The sequence below is a fragment of the Rhinocladiella mackenziei genome (assembly GCF_000835555.1).
Source record: "Rhinocladiella mackenziei CBS 650.93 unplaced genomic scaffold supercont1.7, whole genome shotgun sequence".
NCBI classification, from domain to species: Eukaryota; Fungi; Ascomycota; class Eurotiomycetes; order Chaetothyriales; family Herpotrichiellaceae; genus Rhinocladiella; species Rhinocladiella mackenziei.
Window position 1 is genome coordinate 1,866,859 of NW_013550598.1, and position 25,919 is coordinate 1,892,777.

Consider the following 25,919-nt stretch of genomic DNA (forward strand, 5'->3'; position numbering starts at 1 on the left):
GTTACTACGATAGCACACCTCCTATATCTATCTAGCCGAATTCAAACCCTCAGCCGTCAATTGCCTTCTGTATGGCGTCCTTCAAGGATGAGCTGCCGACCGTCAGTGGCCTCGAGAAGGTCCATAAGCCATCTAAACCACAACCAGAACTCCTTACCCCTCCGAGCCAAAGCCTGGAAGCATTGAAGGATATCATCTTTGGGTCAACAGCAGGAATGTTGGGAAAATTCGTGGAATACCCTTTCGACACAGTCAAAGTTCGGCTACAATCCCAATCCCACGAACCTGGCGCTCAACGACTTCGAGGACCACTAGATGCCTTCTCCGCGGCCTTTCGATCCCCAGAGGGACCTCTTGTCTCTCTCTACCGAGGACTCAGTGCTCCGTTGGTAGGAGCGGCAATTGAAACCTCCTCGTTGTTCTTCAGCTACCGAATTGCCCAGGACATAGTCGTGGCGGCGACACCCTCTCTGACTGCCCAGCGAAACCCGAACAACGACAAAGTCGAGCTCCCTATCCCCGCCCTCGTCGGCTGCGGCGCCGCCTCGGGAGCCTTCACATCTCTTCTCCTCACACCCATCGAGCTGATAAAATGCAAAATGCAAGTCTCCAGAACCCCATCCCATTTGGCCTCTGAACTGGGATGCACCAACACCAGCCCTCCAGGTCCAATCGAATTAATCCGCACTGTCTTCCGTGCCCAAGGACTCCTAGGCTTCTGGCGCGGCCAACTAGGCACTCTGATTCGCGAGACCGGCGGCTCAGCGGCCTGGTTCGGCTCCTATGAAGGCGTCAAGGTACTCTTCCTCAAAACCGACCCATCTCTTTCCCAAATCGCAGACGTAAAAGTCTGGCAGCAAATGTTCGCCGGTGCTGCAGCGGGCATGTCCTATAACTTCGTCTTCTACCCGGCCGACACGATCAAATCGCGCATGCAGACCAGCGCCACCGAAGCTGCGGGCATCAAGAAATCGAGTTTCCTGTCCACGGGACATGAATTGTGGCGTGAACAAGGTCTCAAGGGCTTTTATCGCGGCTGTGGTATCACCGTCGTCAGAAGTGCGCCGAGCTCCGCCATCATCTTTAGCATTTACGAAGCGTTGAGGAGGTATTTTGGCTGAAAGCATTTACATGGACGGAAAAGAAACATGGAATCGAGGATTGCATCCTAACCTCAATCATGGACTACACAGATAAAAAAGCCTTTCCACAAAAGTTTTCGAAACAGAGAAATGCTCTCGTGAGAATTCTAAAAAAGCAAAATAGTATCTTCATGTCACGGCAATGGATGGAAATGGACCGCGGAGCACGAAAGAGCATCATCCACATCACTCACCATTAGCATCATGATGGGCCGATGAATATGGAATACGATTCAGCATCGACCTTCAATAATTATTATAATTTTTTTTGGTGTGTGTGGGGGTGAGATTTGAATGGGATGCATTGGGGGTCTTTGGAGCGTGGGCAGTGTATGCTCGATATAGACTGGGACGAAAACAATCAGGGACAGACATAGGGATCAATACATTTGACATCAATTCATCTCTCTAGACTCCATCGTAGCTGATGATGATGACAGTCAACTTTCACTCGATCATTCCCAAAACCGATATCCCAGGACGCTCGAAGAAACATATGTAATCCATGAATATGAAGCCTACTTATATACACTCAGCTGTTCATCCTTTCGCCATATTTTCAAGCTCTCAGGCCTTGTGGCTCATCGCCTGCCATTTATCCCTCTTTCTCATGCATTCTCCTGGTTCGCTTCTCGAACTTTGATTTTTCCTCCTCGGATCTACGAAAAAGGTGTTGACTTTTCACCATGACAACGAAAAGAACCGAACAAATAAAACAGTATGGCTGGCCTTTCAGTCTCCCGGAACTCCTTCTCTCTTCTTTTCCAGTCATTTATCCGAGTCTGAGTCCGGATCCATATCTAGATGCGGACAATATAGCCCACTGCCACTGCCTGACCCTCTCCAGACCTCCCCGCTGTTGCTCCTCAACTGGCAATCTCAGGTTATTCATCTGCTGCGTCAACTTCGAGACCCGATTGATCCTCGTCTGGCGCTGTTGATGCCATGCGTTGAGAGCCGATTTCAGTTCTAGAGCATGCTGCTGACCTGTTTCGTCTTGATCTTGGTCTTGATCGGCTGTTTCCTGACTCGGACCTCGTGGATTATGTATTTGCTTGAATATACATGCTAACACGGCTGCTAGGGTCCAGCCATCCTCAAACGCCTGGTTTGTGCCCTGTCCGCTCGTCGGGGGCATGGCGTGTGCTACATCCCCAATCAGCACCACACGTCCGGTATCGGAGGTCCAGCCTGGGAGAGGCGGTAGCGTATGCAATGGGCAAATGTAAGTGCTCTCTCATCAATGATGTGATCCACTGCTTGTTGGACCACGGGTTGGCGGTCATCGTAGCCTTCGCGGAGGAAGGAAACGTGGAAGGCCCGATCTTGGGACAGACGCCCCCACTCGTCACAGTTGTGCGGCGGGTATGCATGTTGTGTCGCCGCGAGGAGCTCGCTCCCATCCGGGATCTGAGGCCCGAGGATGAAGGCACCATTCTTGCCTGCGAACATAGTAGGAGTGGAGATTTTGTCTTCGTCTGATGAGACTGCAAGGGAAGACTCTTTCACAGCGCCGGCTACGACGAGAATACCATTATATTGAGGCTCGACCAGTGGGAAGAGTGATTGGCGAATCTTGCTGTAGATCCCGTCTGCGACGATGACGAGACTAGCGTGAGTTTTGGTGCCATCTTTGAATCCAAATTGGACGCCATGCTCATTTTCAGCAAATATCACGGAGAACTTTTCGTTGTATAGGATCTCGATTCCTCGATCCTTGCAAGCTGTTTGGAGCTCTTCGAGTAGAGCATTACGATATATCCTCAGAGCGTCGTAGCCAAACGTCTGCCGTGACCCAAGGAAGAAACCAGCTGTCGCCGTACCCTGCTGATCTTTGATAGCGACGAGGTCAAAATTAAACCCCTATCCTCTGATCCGGGTGTATATGCCATACTCATCAAGGATGCAAAGGCTGTTGACGCGGCTTACTCGTAGATTCTGCATGGGATTGAATGAGCATTCAAAGCCAATGCCATTCCCCGGCCGGCAAGGCCGGCGCCAATGATAGCGACGTCGATTGTGGAAGACATTGTGACTTCCAGCTGGCCCAGGAAAGACGATCATATGTCGGATAAGTAGAGAAGCTTTCTCGGAAGCATGAGGACATTCTAGCCCACGGATTCGAGGGGTGCTCAACCTTGCCTGGACATTTCGCTCGCTAAGCTATATCCACAAAAGCAACATCGAGCTTAAACAAATGCTGAGGATTCCTATGCTTTCTTCAATCCGTTGAATTCCTTTTATGCGATGTAGACGGACAACTCATGCTGACGTCCTGTTCGGGAATTTGATTCCCAAGTGTGGGGCTTACCTCTCAGCTGTAAACTCAGCATACACAGCTGATTCCACTTTCTTGAAAAGCTGGCTTTCTCAGACCGGCGGTCTGTCCCTTCGTTTGCATTGGTAGTGTCCTGATCGAAACGCTATCTTTGGTAGCAATCTCGAGGACGGCTGCTGCAGGGTACGCCAAGTGTGGCTATGGGTCATTATTAAACCCTCATGTGGTGTCGTTGGGAAACAAATCCTGGGAAGTGAGTGGTTCAAATAGATCGAAATCGGGGAAATCTGCCCAGGATGGATCGAACCCAACTCCTCTCGAGGAAGATGTATGCGCTGCAGATTCTGGGCTTCCGGGCAAATTCCCAGGGCCCGGAGCTACAATTATGGGCACATGATCTTGCTCCAACTGATCTTGACAGCCACGGACAAGTCCTTCCAGTGCTTTCAAAATCGGTCCTTCCTTGTTCTCTCCAAGGTGTTCAGACAAGAGAGAGGTCAGTATAACTTCGAAATAGAAAATGTCCTTTAACTTGGCCCCGGGATGTGCTATGCGCCGTCTCATGGGTTCCAATGTGTCCTTGACAGCCTGGATCATACTCCCCGTAGTATATGCTGGGATTTTGAACATGTCGTTTTGCGTCACATTTGGAGGAACCGCCGCATCTGAGCCGAGATTGTCTGTTCGAGTTTTGGAATTGAGTCTCTTTATTTCGAGGCAGAGGCCCAGTATGGCCTGACCAATTTCATGTCTGTAAACATTGTAGAAGAAATCCCAGTACCCTTCGGGACGAGGTACGTTGATTTCAGAGTAGCGAGGATCAAATAAGTCCTGGAAAGTAGTCAACATGAGACAGCTTTGTAGGAAGCCGGCCGTAACTTCTTGCCGGACATCAGGGGCGGAGGCAAAGTAGGAATACAGATGCAATAGAGGTCGTCGGATGCTGATATCCAATTCCATACGAGCCATCAAACGTGGAGGGGTCTTGCTCGCTTGGTCACCCGAATAACTGAACCGCAAGGGAGGAGGAAGATCTTGTAGCACTTTCTCCAGATATCGAGTGTGAAGAAGAACATCATCCACTTTGACACGGCCAGGCGTGTCCATTTGTTTGCAAGCAGCAAGTCGACGTGGGAAAGATTGAGTGAGAACATATTGACAAAGGCTATCGGTCCATTCCTCCATAGGTCGCGACTGAGGCAGAACTTCGATTCCATCGAAGATTTCCTCGTCGTTGATATTTCGCGGTGGTTTGGCGGTGTATGGCGGCACCATACAAGGCAACTTGCATAGAATCGAGAGCATGAGGTCACACTCCACAATTGTCATCCAATTGCGCCTGCGGAGCTCTCCTTCAAATATGGTTATACCATCAAGGGTGGAGGGATCTTGGTCCATTTTCATGACTAAGGCATCGCGAAGCAGTGTCCCATTGAGCCGGAACAAATCATCCATTGGATCTAGAACCATCCATTTGCACATCATTATAAGCATCTTCACTTGCAATGCTGGCAGGAGATATCTTTGTCGCGGTCGCAGTTCTTGAAGAAAATCATTCATGAACTTGAGAGCACTAGGGTGCTGAACGATAGTGTAAGAGGTGGCTGCTTCACATTCTTGGTGCGTGCCAAGTGTGGAGGCAATGGACAGGACACCCACCAGTTGTGGTATGAAACCAAACCTACAGGCACGCTCCCCAACACCGTCAGTAAAAAGAAGTTTCAGTTGCTCGCTAAACTCAGGCCAGTGCAAAATGCGGAAGCAATGCTCCATGTTGTCAAAGTAGAGAATGGCCAATGTTTCGCAAACCTGAAATGGTGGTAGGTCTAGAGGGCGACGCTTAATCGACAAAGCTGGTAGGGGCAGAAGTCGGCGTCTGTGGTTGTGCGTCTCAATCATATAATGAAGGTTCTTGATTTGGGCTCGAAGATTGACGATGTCGGGATTATCAGATTCAATCTGCAGCTTCGTCATGAAGGAACACGCATCCTTGAACTGTTGACGTTAATTGTCTGGATTTAAAACGAAAAGAAAAGACAAGACGAATATTCCCGATTGGACTTACTTGGGAACTGATTTGATCGAACTTGCTTGGGGTTTCAGCCTCGTCCGTGTGATTTCTAGCATGGTCCAGTGGAGTATAATCTGCAGACGTCTCCGCATCCCACTGAGCATCCTTAGCGAAGAGAGCATTCTCCAGCATCATGACTCTATGCTGGAGGTCTTCAACGACTCCCCGTTTGGCAGGAGACGGGGATCCTCTGAGAGGCTCCCTGCGGTCGAGAAAGCCTCCATCCGCATTTTCAGCATTGGGGGAGTTCAGTCGCCGTCGTTTTCTCAACGTTCCGCGCGAGTACGTCGTGCTGGGTTCGGGTTCTTGTCCAGGCTGAAAGTGACATCTTCCGGGCCGGCCAACCTTGACACACTGTTGACATGGGTGAGTGCGGTCGCATTTCAACTTCTTCCTCCTACACTCCAGACATGATATCACCGGGCGCGGGCGCCTAGTCGCGGATTGGGGATCTTGATCGGGCTGTCGGACATGGGAAGACTCAGGGAGGGCAGACTCATCGTGATGCATAGCCCGTTGAGCAATTCAGGATTGATCTGGATCCGAGTTCTTGCGACCGAGACAGACGGCGAAGATGGAGGTAGATAGGCATAGATTGGGACAATATAAGGACGGAGGAAGATGTCCGGAAGAGAAGGTGTGATTCTTGGGGAGGATGTGCCGCCGCGCACCCAATCAGCATCGGGCCTCGGCTGTCCAAGTTAACAACATGATGCCTTGGATCCCATGCAGACCTTGCCGGCATTTCGATGCGGAGCCCATCCCAAACATCGTCCCTCGCGAAAAGATTGCCGGGTGGTTGCCATAGACAGATCTCTGCACATAATCCCTTCGATAAACGCCAATCCACGATGGACCCAAAACTAAAGCGCGTCATCGAGCTCATAGAGTCAAAGAAGAAGCCATCGCATCCTTGGAAGCGGCAGGAACGCTATGATCAGCCTTACTATTCTTTCTGGGCCCAACATGTTGAATGGAAGGAGACTTTGCCTTCGAAAAGCAGCTCGGCATCCCCCATCGTTCCGAGATTCTTGATTCTATCCTGGAACATTGATTTCATGTTTCCATACACGGAGGAGCGCATGATTGCCGCTCTTAAACATCTGGAGTCGCACGTCAATGCCAGTTCAGTTCCGGCCATCATCATGCTTCAGGAGATGCTAGAATCCGACCTGACCCTAATCAAGGGCCAGCCATGGGTTCGTACCAACTACAATCTGACCGACATCGATGCCAAATATTGGGAGTCCGGACACTACGGCACCTGTACATTGATTCCCAAAGCGTTACCCATCACCTCCGTCTTCCGAGTTCACTATGAACAGACTGCCATGGAGCGAGACGGTCTGTTTGTCGACCTCGATTTCGGCAACAGTCAGATCGTCCGGATCTGCAATACTCACCTTGAGTCGTTGGTTGCCGACCCGCCCATACGACCACATCAGCTCGCAACATCTGCAACCCACATGCATGACCCAGAGGTCAGCGGCAGCGTGCTCGGTGGAGACTTGAACGCGATTCAGCCCTTCGACAAGACACTTCATTCGGACAACAATCTCCATGACGCCTATCTGACCCTAGGTGGAAAGGAGGATAGTGATGACGGGTATACGTGGGGCCAGATGGCGCCAGTCAAACTCAGAAAGATGTTTGGGTGCAGTCGAATGGACAAGTTGTTCTTCTGCGGACATCTCAAATGCGAAAAGTTCGAGAGGTTTGGTCTTGGGGTCCAAGTCGAGGATGAGCATGTCCGGGAAGACTTGATCAAAGAAGAAGGCCTAGAGGCGGGATTCGTCACGGACCACTTGGGCGTCAGGGCCGAATTCAGCGTCCTCCCAGAGGGGGATGCCAGTTCAAAGATCTGACTTCGCCTAAGGTCCGTGCGATGACCTTGAGCTCATGTCTTGAGACCAGATCCCAAATCCGATTTCTCAATCACACCCTCCATGACGCTTCTTCCACTGACCACGCCCGTCGTACATATGACAATCTTCTTTCTCTGCCCAGATTCTGCCATTTTGCGTCCGATAAACCTCAGTGCTGCGACTTCAGTGAATGTGATCCCGCCCAGAAACATGATGAAAACTGTTTTCCACCCGCCTGTGCCGGTCAGAGCTGCTTTCGCTTTCGCTGCCTTCTCGTCGGTCGGTTTCTGGGCGATATTGAATGTGGGCCCTCGAGCTGACTTCAAAATATCCTCGAATCCAGTCCAGCCGGTGCTTGACGGCGTAAGGGGAAGAGGCGACCTGTGCAGGCTCTGAAGGTACTGTTTTTGGAGGATGCATTGCACAATTCGAACGCTCAGGGGTGCATAGCCGGAATAAACGTAGGCGATATCCTCTGGGTCTTGCTCATTGTATTCGTCGATGATTAGACGCAGTTCTTTGCGTAAATACGCATAGTTGGTCTTAGTCCCCCTTTCGGACTGACCTCCCCCTCCACTTACGGGAAGGAGCAGTGCTGAGGCCGATGAGCGAGGCTGAAGGAGTTCCATGGTCTCTAGCGCATCCAGAGTGAGGAGATGCTGGAAGCCGTACGCGTGAAGGATCTGGCGTCGGAACGAGTCAAGGTCTTTCGGTCGAAGGCCACCGGCAGCTGTGGATTCCAGGCACAGAAGGCGTAGAATGGTGCTCAACGGTGCATCGCGGGCGATGAGCTCCTCGATTGTATCATGTTGGTATACAGGGTCCGTTCCAGCGGCGATGTTTTGTTGAACCTCCAATTCACGATTGAAAGTATCAGAGCGGGTATGCTTGGTCATATCATCGGCAAGGTTGGTGTGGACAGCAAGGGATTGGTGTTCTTGTTGGAAGGCAGGCAGCTTGTTCACAAATTCTCGGAGATCATTGATCCCACGAGCGTTGTGACGGCCTTCGTAGTCTGATTCGAGTCGCCGAGCGATCTTGTTCAGTTGTGGACCGATGAGCGCAAAGTTGGAAGAGCGAAGTTGTTCGTATAGGGGATCTGATGAATCAAGCTGAATTCTGCGCTTGAGCCCTTGTCTAATTGCGGTGGCCGGAGACATCGACGATGAACCGGTCTGTGATCGCTGTTGAGGAGCAGGACCGATGATGGCGGAATCAATTTCTGCACGATTTTGTTTGATGCCAACCAGCTCATCAATGAGACCTTCATACGTCAACTGTGTGAGAAGAACGGTAACAAAATCGACGTCGCGGTCTATGATGATCAGTTGCTCAATCGACGTGCTGGGCATACTCGTGTATTGTGTGGCAGCTTCATCAGCGTCAAGCTCTCTGCGGCCGCGGAGAAGAAGGTTCGCAAGCTTTCTTGCATTGTCGCCTTTTCCCAAAATCCGTGGAAATAGGCCATACCGCTGCTGGATCTGCATAAGAGCCTTCGAAGCAAGAAAAAGGGGTGACGGGTCATGCCTCTGCGGGCTAGTTAGATGAAGCCACAGATCATCAAGGAATATTTCCCACGGATCATACCAAGTACAAATCGTTGAACGCCCCGTCCATCTCTAGGGACAGCATGTCATCCTCCAGCGGGAGGAAGAATACTGGCAGCTCTGAAACGTTAACATCGCCCAAAACACCTTGGTCTTCGAGAATTTTATTCGAGACAAGGGTCCTACGAGGAACCCAGCAAATGGAGATTTCGTGTTCAACGGAACCATTTCTCCGAAGTTTCTTGATTTGCTCTGAGACCAGGAATGTCAGCATTTGTTAATATGGTCATCACATATATGAATGTGAAGGACCCTTGTAGTAGAGCAATGCTGGGATTGAATTTTGTATAGCGCTCGATGTTGGCGGCGGGGAGCAAACGAATGAATCCACCCAGTCTCCTTGTAAATCCCGTAGGGTGTATGATACGGGGTTGAACGTCTTACCTGCTACAGCTTGGACCAAGCTCGGCTTTTCGCCATGAACCAGGTACACGATATTCCTCTGGGAAGAGTCGGTGTTGCCATTTTCGAGCTCGAATACCTTGTCGACACCATATTCTTTGAGTGTCGGAAACTGGACGAACAGACTCAACAGCCCAGTCAAGTCTTTTCCAATCACCAGATTCTTCTTGCCTCGAACCTATTCGGCATGTCAATATACTGCAGTCCAAGTGTTGCAGTAAACTTCTCTCGGCTTACCCCTTCGAGTAATGCAAGGAGCTCTGTTCTTGCTTTCTTTCGGAGGTGCTCCGCTTCTTTGTCTATGTTAGGGCCCATCAGCCCTGATTTGGTGTTTGGGTCTTATTTGCAATCCATGAGAGGTTGATATAACGTGGCAGCCTAGAATTTGATTCATCAACTTTCAAGTTTTCCTGACCGAATTGAGCTGCAGACAAACGGAACAAATCTGCCAAGACACAGGGCGCATTTGGTCAGAGACAACATGGTACCTACGGGGCCAACTTGAACTCAGCCACGTCCCATCGTCTTCGTGTTTCAGCTGGAGGATCGTATATCAACCTCGATTCATTACCGCCCTGACAAGTCCTCTCTTTCTTTCCCGGAGAATTCTGGTTCTCAGGTCTTTCGCTCTACATTTCTATTTCTTTGTCTCTTTCCACAACCTTGTCAAAATGGGCAAATTCAACCTCAAGAGAGGCGACGACGAAGACGACTCCAGCAAACTCGCGCTATTCGGCTCCCGGTCCAAATCCAAGTCTCCTGCTCCTCCCTCCAATAATCCATATGCACAGCCGGCTATTCCCCCAGACCCATACACAAAAGCCAAAATGAATGCTGGAATCATGCCTCCACCAGACCAGAGAGGTCCTCCGGGCTCAGACCCACGGGGTGGTTATCGCCCTGGACCGGGGCCTCAGAGCAATTTCAGCGGTCTGCCCGGACCGGGACAGCAGCGCCCATCCTATGGCAGAGACAACTCGTACAGCGGAGGAGGAGCACCCAGCAAGTTTGGACAAGACAACAAATATGGCCCTTCCCAGGGTGGTTATGGCAGCAGTGGCAGCGGATACGGCGCCGATAAATTTGGGAATCAAAACGGCTATGGAGGGGGTGGAATGGGTGGAAATCCTTACGCCAGCATCCAACAAACCAGTGGAACATCCCGACAAGGAGGTTACGGTGGCTTAGGTCCTACCAGTGCCTATGACAATGATACCAATCGCGATGAACTATTCGGTGGAGCCCGAGAACGTATAGAACAAAGGCAACAAAATGCGCCTCCTGACTACCAGGACAGTACTGCCAATGATGGTCCTGATCGAAGTTATGGAACCTATGGCGACCGCCAGCTTACGGCTGAAGAGGAAGAAGAGGAGGACATCCAGGCGACTAAGCAAGAGATCAAGTTCATGAAACAACAAGACGTGGCATCCACAAGAAATGCTCTCCGAATCGCTTCTCAGGCAGAGGAGATGGGTCGCAATACTCTGGCCAGGTTAGGTGCGCAGGGCGAAAGAATGCATAACACCGATAGAAATCTGGACATTGGTAACAACCACATCAACATTGCAGAAGATAAAACAAAAGAACTCAAGACATTGAATCGGAGCATGTTTGCTGTTCATGTCAATAACCCTTTCACCGCGAAAGACAGGCGTGCACGTCGAGATGAGCAGATCATGGAACGACACCATGCTGAACGAGAAGCCCGCGAAGCAACTCGGGAGGCTGCTTTCAAGAGCACTCAGCGAATGAACCAAAATTTCAAGGGCTTGGATGATGCCTCGAGCGGACCTAGAACTAAGGCAAGCCTTGCTGAACGAGCCAAATACCAATTCGAGGCAGACAGTGAAGATGATGCAATGGAGGATGAAATCGATCGAAATCTTGACGAACTTACTGGTGCCGCCAAAAGGCTCAACCTGTTGGCGCGTGCCACTGGAGAGGAGGTCGAAGCACAAAATCAACTGATCCAAAACATTGCAGAAAAGGCGAGTTTCTTGAACAACATGTCTGTGTCGATATTGGCTAACTTTTTGCTACCAGAGCGACCGATTCGATGACCGACTGCATTTCCAAACCGAGAGACTCAAGAGAATACATTAAGGACGGGCATTCGGGTCTATGTCATCATTTTCGATCCACAGAGACAGGTTGCCATGGAGGCATCTCAAGTCGACTTTTTTTACTTTTCAGTCTCACCGCTTGTTGTGGGGTCGATCAGCAGAAGCCTTGTTGATCCGGATCATCAGATCAGCCTTGCCCCGCAACATTTTAACATTTGATGTACCTGAAGGTCAATGTCTATCTGCCGAAGAATAAATGCATTGGGTCGGCACGTGCGGGAGTTAACTTCGGAGCGAGGATGATCTCGCTGAATGAGACCGAACAGATGACATGGTGTCTGGACAGGAGTCTGGGACGTTTTGCGGACAATCTTGAGAACACCCACCTCCCTCGGCGCCCAGGGAGACCCGATATGACTGGGAAATAAACATGGAAGAAAAGAACTGCCGGAGAAATATTTCCGCGAGAATAATTGTTGACACGACTTTCGGAAAATGCGTACGTAGGCTTTCCACTCTGTATCTGGATTGCGTCTCTTTCGGAGGCCCTGTCACAACGCCATACTTGTGAATTTTGGACAATCTAGTGCTTTTTGCAAATTGCCTGCTAGCGGCTTCCCCCGGCACCATGCCTGCACTCATCGAAGTATGCTTCTCTCTCGGTCAAAACACGCAAGGCTCTCGTCTGTAAGCGGTTGAGGACAGCGGGTTATCGAATCGCAATTTCCCCCCCCACCCCATCTAATACTAGTGAACGACAAACTACGGACATTTGCAAGGACGCTTGACAAAGTAGCGGTTTACGGTAGCGTTCACTGCGTTGATGCTCCGTGGCTGACAACCTGCATCCATCGCCGGTGGTCAGTGCGCTCACGGTTCGGTTAGACTCTCGATTGCTGATGGAAATTGTCCTGCCGAAATTTGATCTCAAAAGTCCCCGGCGTTCTGGGGGGCAATGGAAAACACCAAATACACCCCCTTGAGACTCTTGGCGAACGCGCAATGAAGAACCGGGCAAGTTTCAATGGCGGCTTCCCGGATCCGCAATGATCGTCGGTTTGAAGCCGGGGGACACCCTTCCAACATGGAGAATTCCAGTCAAGAAGGGCTTGCCGGAGTTGATGTTGGCGTATCCAGCGCGAAAGCCGAGTGGCAAGCCAAATCTCACTATGCACTTGTGGCTTCGATCTTTGGGAAAAGAAAGTCGAGAAACCGGCAAGCCAAAGGGGTTACATTCGGCTGTTGCATCCCTCCAGGGAGGAAACAACTCTAAGAGGGCTATTACTCCTTTAGGCAGCGCTTCTGTGGAATAACCATCGGAGGGAGGACCAGGGGTGGGGGAGTGCGAGACGAAAGGAAAGGATTCTGAGGAGCAGGAGGGACGGGTCCCACGTTAAGGTTAGGGAAAGCCTTTCTTCTCAAGGCTTGGGGGTGAAAAAGCCGGACTGAATCTTTGGGACATACGACGTCTCAAAAGTCAAAATCGAAGCCAAAACAGCCGAAAGAAGATTGAAGGCAAGCATCCCTCCCGGCCAACCAACTCAAAAAGAAAACGCCATCAGATATACCTCTTTCTATCCCAAGCCCCAAAGGGAATTGAGTGGTTGACCCAGTGCGAGTTCTTCCTCAGTTTGGCGAACTGATTCTCCAAGCGTGGTAATCGAGTCGAAACTCTCAGCCTAACGACGCCTCACTGACTCTCCGCTAGGATTCACAATCTACCATCGTGTTCCTTTTCCGCCTATACCTCGAAGCCACTCGCTACGGGCATCTCATCCAAAGCGTCCCCGGTACGAAAACCTTGAACTAGCTTGAACGTCGGGCTGGGCACAGATAGAATACTTCACTCTACATATTGATCGTCCCTATCTCAAACCAATGAAGAAACGTTGCCTCACACCAAAATCTGCTGCATGACGTTTTACGTGCCTAGGGGCATGAAAAAGGGACCTGACGGTCCCAATGAGCTCTCAATCAGCATCTGGCAATCAGCCTTCAGGGCCTGGCAGGCGGGTCCCAACTGGTAGCAGGCAGGGCTTGCTTCCTCGAGGACCACAAAAACGCCACCCGTCGCGCTAATTGCACCACTGACCAGCCTCTATAAAAAATAACCTCCGAACGAGAGCTTTGGCTCCGTTTCAGATTCGTCCCACAAATCCTCGCCGAAGCCTTTGAATCCTTTGCAGCGGTCCCCTAAGGGTGGGGAAGAAGCGCTCGAACCTTTTGGGCATTACGCAGCAGGAGGCTGCTGGTGAAGAGAAGCAAAACAAATGACAAGTGGGAAAAGAGCTGCAAATGCTCCGGGCCCAAATCCGACGAAATTAGACAAATACAGAAAGATGAGAGCCCTGGTCTTGAAGACGTCACACAGATCAGAGAGAGCAGAGAAACCTTTTGTTGGACCCTGCGTCGAATGCTCATTACAACAGGCCGTAGGCATTGTCCTGGGGGTTCAGGAGGACTGCAGGGTCCTTGATGAGAGTTTCGTTAGAGCTAGGTCCGCCGTTGGTTGGGTCGACATTTCGGAGAAAAAGGAGGCTGAGCACACACAAGTTTCGAAGCACGAGTCCTGTGGTCAAAATGGCACACAAATGCAAATATCAGCCCCTAAGTTCGGTTTGGAACCAGGAAAGACCTGGCAGCATGATTCCTGCATGATACCAATCGGGGAATGACGCCTCCGGCGGTGACAAGTTCATTGACCGCATTTGAGGGCTTTCTGGGTGAGTTGCCCGCATCACTCTGAAGCCCCCGTTTGCAGGCAATCTCCCAGCTTTCAAAGGATGGATGACGCTGCAAAGCACTAATACAGGCACCAAATTCAAATCAGCTGGCAAGATCAGCATTGACAAGCTTCTTCACGTGAAAAATGCAGTTCTCTCCCCGGATGATAGGCAATTAAGCAATGGAGCGCAAATGGCGCTAGATCTTGCTTGCATCCCAACACTTCGGGCGTTGATGCGAGGCTCATGTCTTGAACTTTCTCAAGTTTACAGAGCTTCTGTTTACGTCCCAAATATGAGGTTGTGCATACTCGCTGGTTACACACGTCTGAGCGAGGTTAAGTGTCTCACCCCCGAAATTCGGCACAGATGCGTTTTGGATCTTTCTAGCAGCCCGGTCGTTTAACAATGGCTGTGGAGAATCTCTGCTAATAACGAATACGGGCTTTGTGCAGTCCGTATAAGTTAGGGTGTGACGGAGAGTGGTGAGGGAGGCTTGAGATGACAAGTAAGGAATAGTGGAACTGGATCTAACCTTCGCGGTGTGGAAGGAAGAGGCGTCCAGCGAGGGATCCCCGACAAGCCTGTGCGGAGGGCCGCTTAGGCCTGACAGGGCTCCATAAGAAGCACAGGCGGCGTCAGTGGCGTGGAAGGGAGCACGGGCACTGGGGGTCCAATTGCCCAAGCGTCCTTTAATGGTACGGGCCTGGCACTGGCACTGACTGCGATGACCGAGAGATCCCTGCAAGCGCCAAAATTGGAGAGGGGGCATGAAGCCCATTGGGCCAAAAAATGTAGTCATACAGAATCGAATGTCCAGCGGCTTCACGAAAACATTCGCTATGGAGGTGACCACCCGTTGGCTACACCGCCTGAACGTATAAGTTGGTCTTGCAATGGAACGAGGATCTTGTTCGCGGGGTTTTGCAGAAGTTGAGCACGATAGTATGCAACGCAAGACCTCTTCCTGCCGCACTGTCCAGTACTTAGTTCTCCATAACAGACAAGTTCTCCGTAGTAGTGCCTTTGTTCTGTACTGTTGGCTAGGGCTTCTCTCCCACTCCCCCACTGTTCTTACTCTGTAAATCCCCGGCTCGCCCTTTACGACTGTGTTCAGTGGTTCAATACACAGAGCGGGTTAGCAGTGGAAAATAATATCACATCTGTTAGTTTTGGCTGCTATACTCTTTTGGCAGGAGACCCCATTCCGGAGAGTGTCCATCAATCACCGCTCGGCTTGGCCACCAGCCTTTGTCAACTTGCACACCTCCCAGACAGTGACTTGAAGTGGGCAAAAAGTCAAGCCATGTCAAGTCAAAAGGCATCGAACAGCCAGCCAAGGCAGTCGACTCGGGCAACGGGGATGGCCGCAGTAGAGCGCCACCCGGCTCTTGGAGACCCTCGAGCCTAACAAAAGCCTAACGAGCGCCGCACTATCTGCCCGCCCACTCGTCCAACCTCAACGCCAACGCCAGAGGTCTTCGCTCATCACGCCAGCCAGTTACCCATTAAAGTGCCCATCGCACCAATCACCACTGCACTGCTCGCCGGCCGCTGGGCATTTTGCCAATCCTCCTCACTTCAACCCCTCCATCTGGCCTCCATCTTTCAAATCTGGCATTGAAAAGTATACGTCCCATACCCACTCCATCGAACCCCCCCTTCTGGCGCCAAACTCCACTTCCGCATCAGCATCAACATCCTTGTTTCCCCCCCTAAGCCTCATTCAGTACCAAGGTCGCTGTAGGAGAAAAATCTCCTCTCCAAGACCAGTTATTGAGGCCAGCCTCCATTGACCAGCATCCCTGCTCGCCTGCTGGCCTGCGTTCCTATTCCGAACTCTCTCGATGCCTCCACTGAAATCATCCCAAGGTCCGGTCTGGCGCAGGGGACCTCGTCCCGTCCAGTCAAACCTCACCCTTGGATTCTCCACCACCAACGCCATCTCGAGCTAAACACCCTGCATTCAGAGAAACGTCCAAGGCCTGGTCAATGATGCGGACGACCCAGGTTTTGCTACAGCACAAAGGGTCGATTCCACCGACGTAGCTCACGCTGGCAAAAGACCTCCAACTTGAATGCTTCAAGAAACAATTTATCTACCCTCACATTCCCCACCTGTTGCGCCAGTAGATCTGTTCTTTTTCGATCCCTCCAAGCAGGATCTCAATCATCCAACACAATTCCTCTTTGTCTGAGACCAGAGATCTCCCGTGACTAAACATCAACAACATCAGCCGCAACCCCAGGATCATCCACAAACAAAACCCTCCCCAACCTTCTCCCTTTAGGACTCCAGGAAACTCTTCCTAGTCTTGTATTTCTCACGACCGTCGAGCCCAGCTTATTGGCGCTGGCATCTCAACCATCATCTCAGCCAATTCTGAACGATCTGCCGTTCGCCGAACTGGTTTTGAGAGTTTTCGCATCCACTGCAGCAGAGTTATCGCTATCAAGGGAAAGGGGCATTGCTGAGACCACTATCGACAACTCGAGCAAAAGATCAACATCGACCGTCAGTGGATCTCCCATTGGCAGCTGCCCGCCTCCAGGCTCTCCACACGATATTCTACATAACCGCGCTGATCCCCTCCGTGAGAAGTTGGACCATTCATACTTTTGTTTTAGTATTAATTTTTTTTTTTTTTTTTGGGTTGTCAAGGAACCCAGACATCGAGGTGACTCTGCCCATTGCTAATCACCTCCATTCACTGCGGCGACGTTACCACTTAATTCCTACCGCTCTTTTTGGGAAACACCGTCCCCATGACGATGGTCATTGACAACCAAGGTCGACACTACGGCGGTATGAGTTACGATCATATGTATCCCAACATGCATACTTCGCCGCAATTCAGCGACCCATGGTCACACCAGACCAGCACCTCCAGCTCTTCATTTCCGGCCATGGCCAAGACGGACAGTGCCCGATCTGGAATGTCAATGCCATATTCGCACATGACTCCAGCAGTGTCTGGTCCAATGACTCAAGGTAGCGGCTACTCCAGCACCGGATTTTCTGGCGCGGATTTGCTAAGTCTCCCTCAAGACATTCCTCGATCGAGCTACGGCGAGCAATCTTATTCTTCTCCATCAGCGACTACGTCGTCGTACGCGCCGTCATACTCTTCTTTGAGCTACGCCCAATCGATGCATCAACAGCAACAAAACCAACAACATCAGCAACAGAACCGAAAGTTGTCGGACTCGTGAGTGACTTTACATCCTCTCGCCTCGCCCCTTTTCTAACGATTGATATCAGAATTGACAACTCCCGCGCCGCAAACGCCAGCTTTGGTGAGCTTGATGCTTCCCGAGGCATGTTGGCCCTAAGCCATCAAAGCCTTCAAGATTTGACCCCACGCAACATCTTCGAAGCGAGAGCTCAGCGAGCATCCACTGACTCGTATGGCTTCCCTCACACATCTTCCAACCACTCCTCCATTTCCAATGAATCTGGTCGCGGTTATCCCTACTATGCGCCCAGCTCAGTTGGATCGGTGACCGATTCTGCCACGGACTACAGCTCAGCGGCATCTGACACCGGGTACGAATCAATGGCCGCATCGCGAACACTCCCTCGTCCCACTCAGATGCTAGGAGCTCCTATCGGACCCCCGGCTCCTCAATCGATGATGGGACAATTCTCCTCCAAGATGTCTGCCAATACTCAGAAGAAACATAAATGCAAGGTGTGCGACAAACGCTTCACGCGGCCTAGTTCGTTGCAGACCCATATGTATAGCCATACCGGCGAAAAGCCATTTGCCTGTGATGTGGAAGGCTGTGGGCGTCATTTCTCTGTTGTCTCCAATTTGCGCCGACACAAGAAAGTACACAAAGGCGACACGACCTCGAATGCCAGCCATTCGGATGTCGAGGAGTAAAACAGCAAACGTCAAAAAGATATCCCCAAAAATTTACGAGACCGCCAGCTCCCTTGGTGGAGACGACTGTAGCATCAAAAGCACTGCTATTGATTGCTCTTTCCTTGCTCCATGTACACTATTCTGGCAGATGACGCGATTGGAGCACCGCGACGCCAGTGTACAACAGGTGATTGATAGAATGGACGGGATTTCCAAAAGCCAGGTGCAACCACGTGGTAATTGGCATCCGGAATGCCAGACTTCGATTCACGACACTCGCTTATAATACAGTATATTGTTTATTATGACGACTTGATACCCAGAGATGACGCCTCCAAGCATGACAGTTTGTGCTTTTCGGCATGTGAGCGTTTTCGAGCTCACTGCAAATGCAGCAGTGTGTTGGGGCGACGCCTCATTTGTGATTGGGAGAGGATAAAATAATTGCTCGGTCTCTCTACAGATTGAATTGAAAAAACAAAAAAAAAAGTGAAAGGAGCAATGTTCAGAGGCTCCGTTTCATCTGGACGACTTCTACACAACTGGATGGTTTTGTGGTGAGAAGAGAAGAAATAACACTATAATGGTTGCAGCTACGGGGCGGGTATGGAACTCAGGTCGATTCGTGCATATGTGCAAGAGCCGCGCAGCAATAGCTGAAGTCCACACAGACAGAGACAGCAGAGATTCAAAATTATTACTGCAGACTCTACATATGTCCCTAGGTATCTTTTCAATCATACTTGGCGAAGAAACATTGATCCCTTCTGCCACGGTGATGGCGGTAATCTCAGCAATGGAGAAAAGTCACGTGCAACCCAGAAAGAGCAGAATGACATCATTTTGAAAGCGGCCCGCAGTCTGTTTGAACGACATCTGCCGCTTGCTTCTCTTGTTCGACCTCTTTTTCACGATCTTGCTTTCATCATTCGGCCTACTCCTTGTCCTGCTCTCCCTCGTCTCTTGTGTCGCTTGTTTTCACCTATCCTCCATCCTCGACACTGGCTTCACTATCCCCGCCGTTGTCACTACCATTGGCCATCTCGCAACCTGAGACCATGGGCCGCCCACCCCCTCGAGTCATGGCGTCAGTGGCGTTTTCTACAATGTTTGATTGCTCGACGTCGCGTGGCAGTCGCCCTCCCTTCTCTTTTGTTGGACGCACAGACCATTATACAGATGCTTTCCGAATCCCTCAATGTTTGGGTCCCTTATTTTCTGTCGTCGTCTGCATTCCTTCGTTTGCAACATTGCGTCGGGCGGCAAAGCCTCAATTGGCAGCCACCTACTCCATGACATTCCCCCGGTTTTACTACGTTACACAGAAAGGATCCACTTTTTCCTTCAATTCAACGGGCCGCTATGACATATCTTCCGGCCCATGATCCCTGGAACAAGAATGGCGTTTGTAGAGACAAAACATGGAGATGCTCCGACCTCTTCAAGCTGGCAATGTATGCTTGCAATTGGAAATTCCGCTCATCAGGCACCAAGACCATGGATTACCAGAACACGCGACGCTAACGCCTGGTGACGACTTTGCACTGATATGCTGGGATCGCTTGACAATCAAGCCCAAATGCGGATAATGGTTAACTCAACTCGAGGCGACGTAGTGTGAACTCCCTTCCAGCTTACCAGGGCTTACTGTTTGCATGTGGCCGCTTGAGCAGCCTCGTACAACGCCTTTGTTGGATGCCCGTCAAGGACGCCTAATACTTCTTTCCCCCTCCCCCCTGGCCCCCGGCCTGGGTGTCGACGTCATTTTAAAACTGAGATGTACTCATTGACGCCCAACTCACTCTGTGGTTGTCATTGCCTCGCTCGTTTACATGCTTCAGTGCGCTTCACTTTGACGTAGACGACGAGGCCACTCCAGGGAGTAGCCGTCCTGACCTCCACGGACCCAAGGAGGCGATGGTGCCCCTGAAGCTCTATCGAGGTTGAACTACGATACCAGCGTCTGAGGGAGAAGAAGGGAAGGAGGTTAAACCTATCTTTCTTTATCACTGTTTAAAGTGAGGCGAGATCATGATAGTCACCCTCCCTCACCCAAAAATTCGCCGAGGAGCTAGAATTAGTCGCGACCTGGCAACAAGGTAAAGCGGATGGGAGCGAGGGTATCGCCCTCTTGATGCTGAACAGTACACTGCATGCAAAATTCTTGTTCCCTTAGGCATCGAGCAGAGATGAACCTGGAAGTATAGAGACTATCTTCACGAAAATCTCATTCGTCTGGTTCCTTCGAGACAGGCCCAAGATGAAGTTGACAAGACTCAAGTCTGCTGGCGACTATCTTTGGGAAATCGCAATCGGCTTCTCGGTCTTCCTGCGTGTCCTGATGGCTGTGTCAGGGATCAAATTCCTCGTGTCGACAGGTCTTTGAAATTGCCCATTACCAACCCTAACTATTTGAGTCTGGAATCCATTGTGTCGTGGACCTGGAGCAGACAACTTACATGCTCAATCGTCACAATCTCTCCCCCTTTGTCAGTGTCTCTCGAATCGCTCCTCTCAAGCTTTGCGGCTAAACTCGCTGTCAAAATGGGGACTGTGGTAGGTCATTTGCACATCCAACGACCCAACAAGTCAGAGGTGTGTTCGACACGCAATTGAGCATCTGGTCTGTCGATCCCTTCTTCTTGTTTGACAACGGTGCCCAACGTATTGACCTGCTATGGCGCTTTGGGCGTGATTTCTCGATCAGGGCGATGAAAATCTTCCCCGGCAGCTACTTCTCCCTCGGGGCTTCTTGGTAGGACAATGATCCGCGATAGGTCTATGCAACACTTCATCACAGACACCTTTCCGCCCCTGTAATCCGTAGCAAGAAATCTTCGGTCCGGTTGCCGATGGGACTTGCCCGGTAAGAATCTTGATGCAAGGGACATTTGCGACATGTCTGAATGGCCCATGGTAAGGGAAAAGCAAATCATCTAGTTAGTTTCCCAAAGTTCCATGGCTAATGATCGTTTTGCGAGCACAGAAATCCATACCTCTTCGACATTTCTCTATACACAAATCGAACGCCTCAATCCACCCGGCCACTTTCGACAGCGGACAACAAATTGACAATGAATACAGATAACTATGCTGCGACATTTCTGTCTACAAGGATACGGGACGTAGAAAACACAAGGCGTCGGCATCTACGTGGACAAACTTACTCATCGGGGAATGTTGGGCTTCTGACGGCGATTGGAGGCAGCAGTAATGTATCGTCCGCCTTGAAAAGACCTTGCCCTTGGGATAGTCTGATATGTCACTCTAGGAAATACGGAACGGAAGAGGTTACCAGGGCGATGAGGCAATGAGTACATCTCACGGTCACCAAGACCAGAGATGAAGTCACGAGACCCCCAAAAAGGGGAGGCGCAACTTAGCCCCGACACAAACATGTGGAAAACAAAAACAAAAACCACTGCGAGGGTAGGTCACGATCACGAGCTTACAAACAGCCAACAGAATCTCCCAGGGGTGAGGGAGTCAGAGCCCACCTACTGGTGACCCATCTCGGCTGCTCCATGTTACGGCGGCGAGCGAATGGGTTGGTGGCTATATGTGGTGGGTTGGCCACCTATCGCTAGGCTACGAGAATACCCCCGTGACTTGTGCTCGCTCGCGTCATAGCTTGACTTGAGTCAAGTCAACTTGGCGTCAATGAACCTGGACTTCGACTTGGAACAGGTATCAATCCGCCCCAGCATTGAACGCTTACAACTGCGACTCTCTTGGCCATGTGCTGACGGCGTACCATCTTCCCACTTACTATCTCACATGCTTTTTCATTTCATAGCCCGAGAGATGCGAGGGAGGTATTCAGCCAGGGAGTCATCGAGTCTCCACGGCAACCGGGAGCCTTCACAAACATATGTCGACATGAAGGTTCAGAATGCGATCGAAATGGAAGAGGCAATCAATCAATCAACCAATCATATATTCATTTGTTCTCGAGTTCTCTAGAGGCACTACATCCCTTAAGAGCAGGCCGGATTCATCCTTTATTATCTACGCTCTTCGCTGTCCACCTCCCTGCTCTCTGTCTAGTGTTTAAGTGGTAATAGGAGGAGATGTATTGAGTGAAAGAATGAGGGGACGAGTCTTAGCTTTCTCTGAATCAAAGATCCTAGCAACCACGTCGTCCGTCCAATGTCGATATGTCATGATCCAATCAAGCTCGTCACTTTCTCCATAGAGAAAGACTTCTTCCTAATTCACACTTACACTTTCTCCCAAATACCGCTTTCGCTACCGATGGAATTGAATCCCCAACCAGAAGCTGATGCAGGTACAGATGAAGCACCTGCTGAAGGTCCGGGCTCAGTCCTATTATAAATTTTACCCGCACCCTGTGCATGTTCCTCGTCATCTCTCTTCCTATACCCCATCATGAACGCAACAAGCCCATTAGGCATAATACGTCCGACGATATCATAAAGTCTAGCTCCACTGCCCACAAAAACCACCTCTGAGCGCGAAATAGCCGTCCATTCAAATTGTCCAAATGCCTTGAACGTCTGCGGCGGCGCGAGGGCATCGAAGACCGCATTGTGGAATTCTCGAGCTGAAGAGCCGCGGATTAGACTTCGTTGGCCAAGATTCTTGCGCTGGAGGGCGGCGCGTTGGGAGGAATGCCAGTGCGTCAATGCTGAAGATGACGTGCTCGTTTGAGCTGTAGATGGCGGAGGGGTATTTCGGGACGAAGCGACGGAACCCATATCAAAGTTGCCTAGTTTGAGTTCAGAGACGGTGATATTGACGTTGGCCGCATTGATTTCTCGTCGGAGGGAGGATGCAAGAGCGGAGAGCGACGACGTCACTAGACATTCTGGAATCTGGCGTGGAGGGGACAATGAGTTGGGGATCGAAGGATAGGCAATGACGATAGACGAAGGGGACCTCGAGTCGAGGCTATGATTTGCCAGGAGAGGGAGGAATTGTTGGGCCGTCAGTACGGGAGAGACCAGGCGCGTGTTGATAGTGTCGACAATGTCGCTGGGAGGTAAGAGCGCCAGAGGTCCTTCGGAGTACCCCGAACAACCTGGAAAGACGACGATGCCGGCGAGTGTCATGTTTCCCATGGAGGAGCCGTGCATCGACCGACTGGGGTTTGGAGATGAAGGGCGAGACGATTTGGTGAGGAGCTCTCGAATTGGCTCCAAGTTAGGATGCACGTCAATGGCAGGATTGGGGACCGTTGAAGTCAGATCGATCCAGAGTGGACGGAGATCGGCTTTTGCTTCTTGCTGGATGAGAGAGTCTTCTTCGGTAGATGAAACGGTGACGTAAACGACATAGCCTCGCCTCTCGAGATCGATGGCAAGAGACCGTGTCAACGCATCGTGGAAGGTCGAGCAAGCTAAAATGACAATTTCCTTCTTTGCGCCATTGGGGAGTTTCTTAGCCCTTCTCTTCCGCGCGTGTGCCTTTTTCCTTCTGTGCACTAAGTATATGGATGTCCCTGCGAAAGCCACCACTATGGCAATGGCGGTGCGGTTCTTGGATATCCAAGCCGTGCTCTTTTCGAGGAAGCCCTGTGGGGGAGGAGGGGGGCGCGCGAAGAAGTTGGCCGGTCCGTTGCCTGCTTGACGAGGTGGCCGAAGGGAGTCAGGAATCCAGCTTGCTTGGTCGATTGCATTGCGGATGTCGGAGGCTATGGCGTTGGTGTGCTTCTCGATATAGTCGGCAATGCGACTGCCGTAGTATGCCACATCTTGCGGGATGGATGCTAGCTGGCGGTGCTAGATGTCAGTCATTACGGTTCCTGGCGGGAGTTGACAAGGAAACTCACGAGGTCCAGGAATTGCTGGTCGTCACTCGTCATCTTCGGCGGGATGCAAGCTTTCAAACCTTTGCGGTCATTGATAGCAGTCGGGAGGCACTGAGAGCAATACTCTTGATTCCCTCTGTCAGGTCCCAGAACGTCTGACACGGACCAATCGGGCAGGAGGGGTTACAATCCATCGGATCACGTGCCTGGCACGTGGCTCGCCTCTTGAGGCTGAGATGTATTACGAATGTTTCTCTTTTTGCCTTCTGACGCCGGCAACTCGACGCAGGATATCTTTCTAGCATCTTCTGGTGGTGTTTCTCTCGTGAATGGTGGACGGTATAGCTTTCCGGCATTTGCTTTTTTTTGCTGTCTTTTATATCGCGAATTTGCTACTATTACGTCGTTAAATACCCTCCTGAAAGCGAGAGCCTACAGATCTCGGTCACTACCATGCTCCAGGTCCAGTGACGAACTGGTGTCTACAGAGTTTGGGAGATACCTAACAACTCCACCATCAATCTTGATTCTTCTCCGTCGTTCACAATACCTTAAGATATTCATCGATTCCATCAAGATGTCTCGTGCACATCCCACCGAACTTGACCCATTGGTCGACGAATTCCAGCACCTGTCGGAAAAGAGGCGGCCGGCTGAAGCCTTGCTCATGCTGAGGAAAATCGCCTCCACGGTGAAGCCCATTATGCGTCTTCGCAACTGGAGGGTCGGTGTACTGTGCGAATTCTACCCCTCGGAAGCCAATCTTCTCGGGTTAAACATCAATCGCGGGGAAAAGATCTGTCTTCGCCTCCGCTATCCTGGAGATGATACTCAGTTCCTCCCCTTTGAAAACGTTGTCGACACGATGCTTCACGAGCTAGCACATATCGTCCATGGTCCCCACGACCAAGCTTTCAATGTTTTATGGGACAAGCTTCGGGACGAGCATGAGGCCTTGGCCAGAAAGGGATACACGGGCGAAGGGTTCTTGGGCAAAGGCAACGTCCTGGGTGGAAAACGAATCCCCATGTCTGAAATCAAACGACAGGCCCGGGCGGCAGCAGAGAGACGACGCGATCTCACAAAGGGAAGCGGACAAAAGCTTGGCGGCCAGGGAATTCTACGAGGTCAGAATGCTAGAGAAATCATCGCCGCGGCTGCGGAGAAGAGATTGCGGATTGAACGAGGCTGCGCCAGTGCGACAGACAAAGGGCGAAAGATCGCACAGGAAGAAGCAAACAAGAAGGACAAGGTGACAACGACGAAAGCGGAACAAGAAGATGAGAACGACGCTGCCATGATGCAAGCCTTCATCGACCTGATCCAAGAAGAGGAAAGTCAACTCTTCGGCAAAGGGTATGTCCCACCCAGCCAGGAGAATCCCGCTGGAGTGCGAGCCCGCGGCTACCCACCGGGTTCGAGGACGAATGTGGTACCATCCATGGATGCTCAGTCGCTCCGTGAACAACAACTTCAGATCGAGCGACAACTGCAACAAAATCGAGCCCTGGAAGCGCAGCAACGACGGCAGCAACAAGATGTGTCTAAACCCAAAGCGCCGACCCACAATCCTTTCACACCACCTCCCGAACCTCAGACCGCTGAGCCCGAAACATGGACGTGCGAAGTCTGCACTCTCATCAACCCAATACAATTCCTGATGTGCGACGCCTGCGAAGCCGAACGACCCGCAATCTACTCGAAGCCGACAATATCCAACCTTCACCCTCCCCAACCCGCATCTTTGATATCGTCATCCACATCTAGATCCACATCGGTTGACAAATCCAAATCCCGTTCACGCTCGACACCAACTGCTCTGCAACCACGCCTGTCAGCCGCCGACTCACTGGCACGGATAGAAGCCCAGGCCAACGCAAAAGTGCAAGCAAAACCGATGGGCTGGACGTGCTACGGGTGTGGTAATTGGATGGAAAGCGAATGGTGGACGTGCTCTGCATGTGGGCGTATGAAGGCAAGTTCTTGAGCGCACACCTGGAATGAATTGCGTGAGCGTTGGAGTTGTAGGTGTCATGGCTTGTTACGGCAGACCTATCCTGATCTGACCTATGTTAATGCGGGTGTCTACTTAGAATATATCAGATCAGCATGGAACGAATTGATGA

The 25,919-nt window shown here is 51.0% G+C and overlaps 10 protein-coding genes across 10 annotated transcripts; 5 read left to right on the forward strand and 5 right to left on the reverse strand.

Moving 5' to 3' along the window:
- Nucleotides 1–71: 71 nt before the first annotated feature.
- Nucleotides 72–1,121, forward strand: Z518_09477 (uncharacterized protein; the record flags this gene model as incomplete). Its single annotated transcript, XM_013413432.1, has 1 exon — nucleotides 72–1,121. The coding sequence occupies one exon, from the start codon at nucleotides 72–74 to the stop codon at nucleotides 1,119–1,121; it is 1,050 nt and encodes a 349-aa protein (XP_013268886.1).
- A 793-nt stretch (nucleotides 1,122–1,914) lies between these two features.
- Z518_09478 (uncharacterized protein) lies at nucleotides 1,915–2,280 on the reverse strand (the record flags this gene model as incomplete). Its single annotated transcript, XM_013413433.1, has 1 exon — nucleotides 1,915–2,280. One exon carries the CDS (start codon nucleotides 2,278–2,280, stop codon nucleotides 1,915–1,917), a length of 366 nt encoding a protein of 121 aa, XP_013268887.1.
- Nucleotides 2,281–2,300: 20 nt separating this feature from the next.
- Nucleotides 2,301–3,206, reverse strand: Z518_09479 (uncharacterized protein; the record flags this gene model as incomplete). The annotated part of the gene is made up of 2 exons (XM_013413434.1): nucleotides 2,301–3,005; nucleotides 3,072–3,206. 2 exons carry the CDS (start codon nucleotides 3,204–3,206, stop codon nucleotides 2,301–2,303), a joined length of 840 nt encoding a protein of 279 aa, XP_013268888.1.
- A 433-nt stretch (nucleotides 3,207–3,639) lies between these two features.
- On the reverse strand, nucleotides 3,640–6,001 carry Z518_09480 (uncharacterized protein; the record flags this gene model as incomplete). The annotated part of the gene is made up of 2 exons (XM_013413435.1): nucleotides 3,640–5,415; nucleotides 5,486–6,001. 2 exons carry the CDS (start codon nucleotides 5,999–6,001, stop codon nucleotides 3,640–3,642), a joined length of 2,292 nt encoding a protein of 763 aa, XP_013268889.1.
- Nucleotides 6,002–6,342: 341 nt separating this feature from the next.
- Nucleotides 6,343–7,356, forward strand: Z518_09481 (uncharacterized protein; the record flags this gene model as incomplete). The annotated part of the gene is made up of 1 exon (XM_013413436.1): nucleotides 6,343–7,356. The coding sequence occupies one exon, from the start codon at nucleotides 6,343–6,345 to the stop codon at nucleotides 7,354–7,356; it is 1,014 nt and encodes a 337-aa protein (XP_013268890.1).
- A 32-nt stretch (nucleotides 7,357–7,388) lies between these two features.
- Nucleotides 7,389–9,680, reverse strand: Z518_09482 (uncharacterized protein; the record flags this gene model as incomplete). Its single annotated transcript, XM_013413437.1, has 4 exons — nucleotides 7,389–8,885; nucleotides 8,944–9,155; nucleotides 9,348–9,543; nucleotides 9,603–9,680. The coding sequence occupies 4 exons, from the start codon at nucleotides 9,678–9,680 to the stop codon at nucleotides 7,389–7,391; spliced, it is 1,983 nt and encodes a 660-aa protein (XP_013268891.1).
- Nucleotides 9,681–10,036: 356 nt separating this feature from the next.
- Z518_09483 (uncharacterized protein) lies at nucleotides 10,037–11,428 on the forward strand (the record flags this gene model as incomplete). The annotated part of the gene is made up of 1 exon (XM_013413438.1): nucleotides 10,037–11,428. One exon carries the CDS (start codon nucleotides 10,037–10,039, stop codon nucleotides 11,426–11,428), a length of 1,392 nt encoding a protein of 463 aa, XP_013268892.1.
- A 5,492-nt stretch (nucleotides 11,429–16,920) lies between these two features.
- Z518_09484 (uncharacterized protein) lies at nucleotides 16,921–18,041 on the forward strand (the record flags this gene model as incomplete). The annotated part of the gene is made up of 2 exons (XM_013413439.1): nucleotides 16,921–17,363; nucleotides 17,417–18,041. The coding sequence occupies 2 exons, from the start codon at nucleotides 16,921–16,923 to the stop codon at nucleotides 18,039–18,041; spliced, it is 1,068 nt and encodes a 355-aa protein (XP_013268893.1).
- Nucleotides 18,042–22,243: 4,202 nt separating this feature from the next.
- Nucleotides 22,244–23,847, reverse strand: Z518_09485 (uncharacterized protein; the record flags this gene model as incomplete). The annotated part of the gene is made up of 2 exons (XM_013413440.1): nucleotides 22,244–23,764; nucleotides 23,815–23,847. 2 exons carry the CDS (start codon nucleotides 23,845–23,847, stop codon nucleotides 22,244–22,246), a joined length of 1,554 nt encoding a protein of 517 aa, XP_013268894.1.
- Nucleotides 23,848–24,370: 523 nt separating this feature from the next.
- Nucleotides 24,371–25,780, forward strand: Z518_09486 (uncharacterized protein; the record flags this gene model as incomplete). The annotated part of the gene is made up of 1 exon (XM_013413441.1): nucleotides 24,371–25,780. The coding sequence occupies one exon, from the start codon at nucleotides 24,371–24,373 to the stop codon at nucleotides 25,778–25,780; it is 1,410 nt and encodes a 469-aa protein (XP_013268895.1).
- Between the last annotated feature and the right edge of the window lie 139 nt (nucleotides 25,781–25,919).